This window comes from Petaurus breviceps, unplaced genomic scaffold, assembly GCF_028583685.1.
Source record: "Petaurus breviceps papuanus isolate PSGF00001 unplaced genomic scaffold, PetGlider_PUasm1.0 90515, whole genome shotgun sequence".
Taxonomy (NCBI): domain Eukaryota; kingdom Metazoa; phylum Chordata; class Mammalia; order Diprotodontia; family Petauridae; genus Petaurus; species Petaurus breviceps.
In genome coordinates this window covers 2,230,941-2,239,916 of record NW_027187269.1, presented here as the reverse complement: position 1 = coordinate 2,239,916, position 8,976 = coordinate 2,230,941, and the positions used below count along the sequence as shown (strand labels likewise).

General features: G+C 44.1%; 1 protein-coding gene across 4 annotated transcripts in view; it reads left to right on the top strand.

The window, feature by feature from the left end:
• Positions 1-3,864: 3,864 nt before the first annotated feature.
• Positions 3,865-8,976, top strand: part of LOC138142062 (ribose-phosphate pyrophosphokinase 2) — a 39,120-nt gene continuing 34,008 nt past the window's right edge. Inside the window, exon 1 of one of the 4 annotated variants that reach the window (XM_069062991.1) lies at positions 3,865-4,138. In XM_069062991.1, coding sequence (XP_068919092.1) covers positions 4,017-4,138 — 122 coding nt within the window. In that variant the 5' untranslated portion in view covers positions 3,865-4,016. Of the gene's footprint in view, positions 4,139-4,550; positions 4,703-8,976 lie in introns of those variants that run through there. The other 3 variants (XM_069062987.1, XM_069062990.1, XM_069062988.1) reach the window with 3 other exon arrangements.

Genomic DNA, 8,976 nt, shown 5'->3' with positions numbered 1-8,976 from the left:
AGAGAGAGAGAGAGAGAGAGAGAGAGAGAGAGAGAGAGAGAGAGAGATCAGGATTTTTTAACCTTGAGTCTGAGAACTTTAATAACCATCTAGCTATCTCTCTATGTACATACATACATGTACATATATGTGTGTTGTTCAATCATATCTGACTCTTTGTGATCCCATGGACCTGTGTCCATTGAGTTTTCTTGGCAAAGATACTAGAGTGGTTTGCCATTTCCTTCTCCAGTGGATCACTGATCCAAAGGCAAACAGAGGTTAAGTGATTTGTTTGAGGTTACACAGCTAGGGAGTTTCTGAGGCTGGATTTGAACTCAGGTCTTCTTTTCTCTGAGCCCAGCACTCTCTCCATTGTGCCATCAACTGCCTCATATATGTATGTATGTGTGTATGTATAGATATACTATACACATAGATACAGATAACCTTCAATAGAATTGGTTTCCTTTGTAGTCCTATGTACTTTATTTTATTCCTTTAAAAGCATCATTCTGAAAAGGGGTGCAAGGCTTCACCTGACTGCCATTACACAAAAAAAGGTTAAGAACCTCTGGTAGAAAGGCTAATTTTTAAAGGCAATACACCATATTAGTTAAGAATGCTAGACTTGGAGACAGGAAGACTCTGCCCATGTCACTAGCTATGTGAACGCACAAGAAACTTCACCAATATGCTCCTCAGTTTCCACAGCCACCTCTCCCTTAGGATTATTGTGAGGAAGGTGTTTTGTTATCCTTAAAGTACTATAAAATTTTAGCTGCTAATATTATCAGACAGCATCTCTTGTTTCTTAGAGGATGAAGTCAGAATACAATGATGTCAAGTGTTTTATCATAAAACTACTTAGGTTTACAATGCCTTATTCAAGGTTACCAATTCCTTATTCAAGACTGAATTTGGTCCATGCTGATTACAATGTAAGTTTCAAGTAAGAAAGATCATTGAAATCTTTGCAGGCATATATGTGAGAGCCAGATAATAAAAAAGCTAACAAAGAATATTAAAATATGACAGAATATATTTTAATAGTTAACTTAAACTTATGTTAACAATTATATGTCACAATAACCTGAGTTAACCCTTGAAGGGACCCTAGCATCTTATGATTCAAGAATCCACCAGCTATAAGCTGTTGTAGTGTTGGAGAAGAGTTGAATTAGAAGTCATGGATTCAGTAGAGCTGAAGACTATTATTTGATTTGTCATTTTATTATATGCAGGGCACTTCAAAATTTAATATATTTTAACAATTCGTACCATACCAAGGTGACTTGCAAGCATGTATTCATAAGTCTTAGGTGCCCAATCTGATGGCCTTTCCTTAATCCTCCTCCTTTTTGACATCTCCAGCATTTGATACCATTGACCACTCCTCCTGCATACTCTCTCTCCTCTATGGCTTTTCATAACACTCTTTTATCATTCCTGTGTGACAACTCCTCCTTATTCTCCTTTGCTGGTTCATCATCCCATATCACATCTCCTACTTGTATATCTAAAGGCTCTGTACTTACTAGGCACTCTTCTTTTCCCTCTCTACTTGGTGACTTCATCAGCTATCATGTGCTTAACTATGATGTCTATCCAGGTGATTTTCATGTAGAGGCCTAGTCTCTCTCTAGATCTCTCTGGAGACAGTCTTACATCTCTTGCTATTTACTGGATATTTAATAACAACAACATATCACATTAAGGTTTGCAAAGCACTTCATAAATATTTACTCATTTTATCCTCACAATAACCCCGTGAGGTAGGACTATTATTATCCTGATTTGACAGATCAGGAAACTGAGTTAGAGTAACTTGTCCTCAGTCACTCAGGGAATATGTCTGAGGCTGGATTTGAACTCAAGTCTTCTTGATTTCTGGTAGAGCACACTATCAACTGTACAACCTAACTGCCCCATATTACAAACCAGAGGTACCAAAGACATATCAAATTTAACATGTGCAGAATCAGTTTGCCCCCAAACTCTTTTGAACTTCTCTACTTCTGTGGAGCACACCATCATCCTTCCCAATCCCATATAACCAATTAGATGCCAACTCTTGTTTTTAACTCTTCTGTCCCATTATAACCTAGCAAGGCTCATAATATGAATTAAGTATACAGACTGTGATGAAGAAAATTATAAGTTAGACACCAAGGCCTAAAAAGTCCTCATTTCTCACCTGGTTCCACTACTTTGGGAATTCCCTGATTTCTACACAAGGTCCAACCCTTAGGGTACCTTCTCTTTCCCCTACCCCCACCCTACCTCAGACCCTCTAGCTTGCTTTCCTGTGTTTTTCTTCCATTAGATTGTAATTTCCTTGAGAGCAGGGGCTGTATACCCAGAGTTTAGCACAGTGCATGGCACATAGCAGTTTCTTAATGTTTATTGACTGTTAAACCAAGAAACTCATCGATGCCAAATTAAAGATGGGAGTCAGTCAATAAAAATTAAACATGTGGGCACTGTGTTAAAGCACTGGGAGTACAAAGAAAAGACAGACCCTGCCTTCAAGCTCACAGTCCAATGGAGGGGACAATATGCAAAGAACTATGTACAGACAAGCTTATAAATAGGACAAATTGGCAATAATCACCAGAAGGTTCTCCTGTAGAAGGTGGGATTTTAGCAGGCACTTAAAGGAAGCTGGGAAGTGGGGGTGAGAAGGAAGGGAATGACAAGAATGGGAAACCAACTCCAAAAGACTCATGATGGAGAGAGGTGTCTACATTCAGAGAAAGAACTAGAAAGAACAGTTTGAATCCAGATTGAAGCAAATTACCAGCTCTCTTTCTTTTTCTTGTTTGGTTTTGTTTCCTCTTTCCCATTGTTCATTCCATCTGATACAATCCTTTATAACCTAATGTCTAATGTGAAAATATTTGCAGATCCTATACTTGATTGTACGCTGCCATTGGGGGAGGGGAAGAAAATTTGAAACTGAAAGAACTGTGGAACTGAATCTTGTAAACTAAAAGTAAGTAAAAATAAATAAAGACCAAAAAATTTTTTAAAAAGTCAGTGAAAATGCCTGGAGCAGGGGAATAGAGAAACAAAGAGCAAACCACTGCATCGCTGAGTTATCATTTTGGGTGAGAGGTAGCACAAATCAAGATGGAATGTGAACGCCAAAGGATTTTATATTTGATCCCCAAAATGACAGGGAGTACAGTTTACTGAAGGGGCAGTCATGACCTCCCTGTGCCAGGCAGGCTTAATGCTTTAGTTCTTAATTTGGGGTCCCCCAGCTTGTTTAATAAACGTTGTTGAATCACTTCAGTCTTGTCTGACTCTTCATGACCCTATTTGGGATTTTCTTGGCAAAGGTACCCGAATGAAACCGGTTTCCCATTTCCTTCTCCAATTCATTTTATAGATGAGGAAACTGAGGTAAACAGGATTAAATGACTTGCCCACAGGGTCACACAACTAGGATCTGACATCGAACTTGAACTCATGTCTTCCGGATCCAGTGCCTTGCAGACTCCGGTACCAATGGAGCAGCCTTAACAAACATTAGGCGCCTACTATGTGGACGGTCAGTTTAATAATTTGAATCCCTTTAGGGAAAAGTTACATAAACTCTGACACCTGGGGTGGGAGGGAGAGTAGAAACCAAAGGGATTTGTCAGTTTTTCAAAAACACTCCAGGCCCTTCATAAAACAAGCCAGCACCAGAGGGAAGGGCTAGCAAAGGACCAGGGAGCAAGGGTCTGCCTTCCCCTCCCCCCCCACCACATTTAAATACCCTCCTGCCCAAATCGGCTAGGCCCCGCCCCGGGGGCGGAGAGTGGCGAGGCCCCGCCCCCTGCCGGCCGCGGGGGAGGTGGTCACGGGAAGGGGGGGGGGCCGGCCGGGCACCTCCCCGCGGCGGCTGCGGGGCCATTTCCTCCCCCAGTGGCCGAGGCGGAGCCCGGCTCCGGCCCCGCCCCTGCAGACTCCGTCTCCCGCCCAGGCTCCCGCCACCAGCAGAAGCAGCAGCCGTTGTCGCCACCGCCGTCCCCTGCCGAGCGCCCGCCATGCCCAACATCGTGCTGTTCAGCGGCAGTTCGCACCAGGACCTGTCCCAGAAAGTGGCAGACAGGCTGGGGCTGGAGCTGGGCAAGGTGGTCACCAAGAAATTCAGTAACCAGGAGACCAGGTGAGCGGAGCGGGAGGAGGAAGGCGGGCGGAGGAACCACGCGGGCCGGGCGGATACTAGGGTCACCAGGGCTGTGTCAGCGTGGGCTCCGTGGAGGATCGTGCCGGGGGCGGGGGAGGGGGTGATCACGCACGTCCCCAGTCACAGAGCTGCGGGGGAGGAGGGAGGTGTAGACGGGAGCCGTCCGCCGCAGGCCTAGGACGCCCGGGGTTAGTGAGACTCGGGGGAGGCCCAGTACGCGCGGGAGCCGCGGAGAGGGAAGGGACGCAGCGTGCCCCGAGTCCCGCGGCCCAGGCTGTCGCGGATGTCCCTCCCTCCAGCCTCGGTTGGAGGAGCCGCCTTCCGGGGGGCGGGACCATCGCCGCCGCTTCCTCGGATTATCGCGCAGACCTCGTGGGGAGGTGGGGTGGGGATGGGGATGGGGATGGCTGTGGGAGCTGGGCTGGTGCTTCCCGTGACGCGGCCTGGCTGGGCACCGAGCTTCCGCCCCCGGTGTTGTAAACTACATCCTTTCGTCTGTGCATCCCGAAAGCCTTTTCCGTAGGATTTAGCCCCCAACCAGAGGTGCGTTTCATTCCCTAGGTTGGTGGGGTAGGGGTCTGCAGGTGCCGAAAAGGAGCTTCTTAGCTGCCCCTGATGTCTAAGTTGTCACATCTTGGAAGTCATGGAGGCATTGGCTCCCCCCATTAACGAACATCTGTTTTCTCCTTATTTACCTCCCCCTCCCCCTTGGAGAACAAAAACAAAAACCTTTGTAACAAGGATGCATACCCAGAACAAAGCAAAACCTCATGTTGTACAGGCCTGAAATTTTTAGTCTTAAAATTCTGAAACCTTCAGGTCTAAAAGGACATGAGTAGTAGCCTGTCTCTGTGGGTCCCCCGGTTTTTGCCCTTGAACAGAGTCTGTAAGTCACATTTATTAAGTACTAAAAACTGCTTTATGTTCAGGACCCTAGGAATAGAAAAAAAGGCCTGGGGCTACCTAGGAACCCCAAAACTGTCTCCCCCCCTCCCACATTGAACACCCTTCATCTGTAGCATTTGACACTGTTAATGACCTCTTCCTGGATCCTCCCAGAATTTTTGTGATTCCGTCCAACCCGACCCCCCTGAGTTCAGGTATGGGAGATAAAACAAAAGTACAGGGTGTTCCAAAAGCCTTAGTATGGTTTTAGGCTATTTGAGACACCCTGTGTAGAATAACTTGTAGGTAATGTTAGAGCTGGGAAAGGCTTCTTGCAGAAGGTTGAATTTTAGTGGATTCTTTTACCAAAAAAACACGGAAGCCTAGAGGCAGAGATAAGGACAAGAAGTATTACAGGCATGGGGGAACAGCCAAACCTATTTTATCTTGACAGCTTCCTTTATTGTATAAATTGTTCTCCTGATTCTCTTCATATGTGGCCTCACTTTATATTAGTTTTCCTAGATTTTTCTGAAACCCTGCTTCATTTCTTAGGGCCTAATATATTCTGTTACTTTCATATTTAGTAATTTATTCAGCCATTCACCATTTGATGGACACTTCTTTAGTTTCCACTTCTTGGCACTACAGAAAGAGCTGCTATAAATATTTTTGTACATATGGGTCCTATTTTTCTTTGATCTCTGGAGTATAGACTAGTAGTGGTATCCCTAGTCAAAGGGTATATACGCTTTACCATTGACTTCTTGTTACAAGTGGTTTAATGAATTTCCCCAATCTCTTAAGACTAGCTAGTCTTTATAGTGCTTTAAGAATTGCAGAGTGCTTTACAAATTTACAAATGTCCTCAATATAACCCTGGAAAATAGGAGCTACTATTAACTCCATTTTCAGATTATTCTAATAGGTTGATTGTTAGCTCTTATAAATTCCATCATCTGTGTTTTGTCTTCAACATGTAAACTCCGCAGATTTCTCAACAGTCTCTGATTTGCCAGATCTAATGGCCTCTCTAGTATTTGACACCTCCTCCCATACATCCTAAATTTTTTGTGATGTTGCTTTCTTTTGATTCTGTCTGACCTGTTCTCATTCTTCATATCATGCCTTATTGTCAAGGCCTCAGCCCTCATTTTAACTCTTAACTCTAGTTCACCCCACACATCCAGGGTTTTGTCAAATACTGCCATTTTTTACCTTCATGACATCTCTCATATATATCCCCTTTTCTCTACTCATAAAACTCTTAGTATGGGCCATCATCATTTATTACCTAGACTATTGCATAAGCTTTCTGGTTTCCCTCTTCAAGTCTGTCCCCATTCCAAATCATCCTTCATTCAATTGCCAAGGTGATTTCTAAAGCATAGATCTGACCATGTTACCTCCTACCGACCCAACCCTAACCCTAATTAATGGGCTCTAGTGGCTCCCTGCTGTAGAACTAAATATGAAGTCTCCATTCAGCATTTAAAGCTCTTTATAACCTGAACCCTTCCTAACTTTCCAGTCTTGTTACACTTTACTCCCTTCCGTGCACTATACAATCTAACATTGGCCTCCTGGGAAGAGAGAGTGAATAATCATTTATATAGAATTTACTATGAACCAGGCACTCTTTAGAAATGTCTCATTTAATCCTCACAAAGCAACCCTATAAGGTAGGTGCTGTTATTATCCCCATTTCACAGTTGAAGAAACTTAAGGTAAACAAAGGTTTGCCCTGGATAGAACAGGTAAAGTGACCAAGGTCACATTTGAACTCCCGTCTTCTGATGCCAGTCCCAGGGCTGTAGCTACTGCACCACTAAAGCCAACTACAGTTTCTTAAACAAGATTATTCATCACCTGCCTTTGCCTTTAGACTAGCTGTCTCTGATGCCTGGAATGCTTCATTCCCTTATCCCTCTGTTTCCTTGGCTTCCTTCAGTCCTCTGCTCAAATTCTGTCTTCTGCAGGAAGCCGTTCCTAGGCCTTCTCATCTTCCAGCCGCTAGTGCCTTCTTCTTTGAGCTTCTCTTCCCTTTGGTCTGTATCTATCTTGTGTGCCCTTGTTGTTTCCATGTTATCTTTACCCCATCAGAATGTCAACTTCTTGAGCTCAGTAAAGAACTGTTGTTCTTTCCTTGGTATTCCCAGGATTTAGCACAGTACCTGACTGACATACCGTGTTTCCCCGATAATAAGACACTGTCTTATTATTTTTTGGACAGAAAAACACCAGAGGGCTTATTTTCAGGGGAGGGCTTATTTTAATGAACATTGACAGCAATTTTAATAAACAGGTAAATGTGAACAAAAAAATGTACCTTTATTCAATAATGATCATGTCATCTTCTTCAACAACATCATCATAAGTGTCCATACCCTGAATTCCTTCCTGGATGTCTCGCGCTTCCATTTCCTTCAGAAGAAGTGGACCCAATCTGTCATGTCCAGCAATATAGCTCTCTTTAAATGAATATGTCTAGTCCAGGTAACCTGCTCGTAGTGCCTTGGCGACACAGCTGTTAATTTTATCCCATGACTTCTTCACCCAAGTCACAACTTCTTGCAGACAGGGCTTCACAAAGTTTCCACGCTGATTTCTTTCCATTCTATTTTCAGTGTAGTCATTGACTTCCATGCGCAAATGGTCCTTGAATGGCTTCTTTATTGCAATATCAAGGGTCTGGAGATAGGCAGTCATTCCTGCAGGAATCATTACTTGATCTATTCTTCTCTCTGCAAGGAAGTTCTTCATTTCTTTAGCGCGGTGAGTGCTGGCTGAATCCCAGACTATCAGACCTCTTTGGTTACCTCGCATAACAAGTGGCAGCATTAAATCAACCCACTTTCTTATAACGGCTTGTGTACACCAGGCTTTTTCGGTTTCAAGAACGTAAATGCCAGATACATGTTCAATCTTATCTTTCTTGCCCTTACTGATGATTAGAGGTGTGGCTTTCTTTCCATCCAAACGAATTGCCAAAACACAGGTGACCCGTGCACTTTCATAGCCAGTGGTGGGAATGTAGATTGACGTTGCACCCCTGTGATGAATTGTTGTTTGAGATCCTTGTCCCATAAACACTGCAGTTTCATCCATAGCAATCATATTGCAGGTTTGGTACTTGGAAATGTCGATCCTATCAATAAAGGACTTGAATGCAAGTGCACGTTTAATAACTTCAGCATCTTCCAGCTTAAACAGTGTTGTTGATCTTCTTAGGGACAGTTCATACCGCTGAAGGAAACCGTCCAACCAGTATTGTGATGCTTTGAATCCTTCTGAGACCATTTCAAACTCTGGTGCCATTGAAAGGGCAAATGCTTGAATATCAGCCCTGCGCACAACCAAGGCCTTTGCTCCCCTGTCAGCAATCCATTCACCAATGAGGATCTCCAAGTCAGGATATAAGGGCTGCCGACCTGATCCAGACCTGCGCTTTTTCCCTTTTCCCTCATCCACCTGTTGATTGAGGTTATTATAATCTGCTCTCCATTTTCTGACCATTCGAAGATCCAAAAGTTTTTCTTTACAGAAAACCGCAAGATTCTTGCCATGTGACTCCTCTACAATTGCTTTCTTATACTCAACAGTATAGCTCTTCCTTTTTGTACTCATGTCTGGGGGTCAAAACAGACAGAATAATAAAATTATGACCATCAGTCCTTCTTTTCACTCCATCATGCCCCCTGAGTTCTTCTTTTTTCCTCCATCATGCCCCCTCACTCCCACTTACATACCGGGTTTTTATGTTGTCCTGCCTCAGCTCTCCTCCGCGGCACTGCTCTCAATGGCGCCAGCAAGCAAATCACTGGGGAAGAACAGGATGACGCGCTCACTGCTGCAGCTCTGATTGGATGCAGCTCGGAGCGCAGCGTGCGTTTCATGGGGGGGGGGGGGCGGTGCATACAGAGGGTACCGTA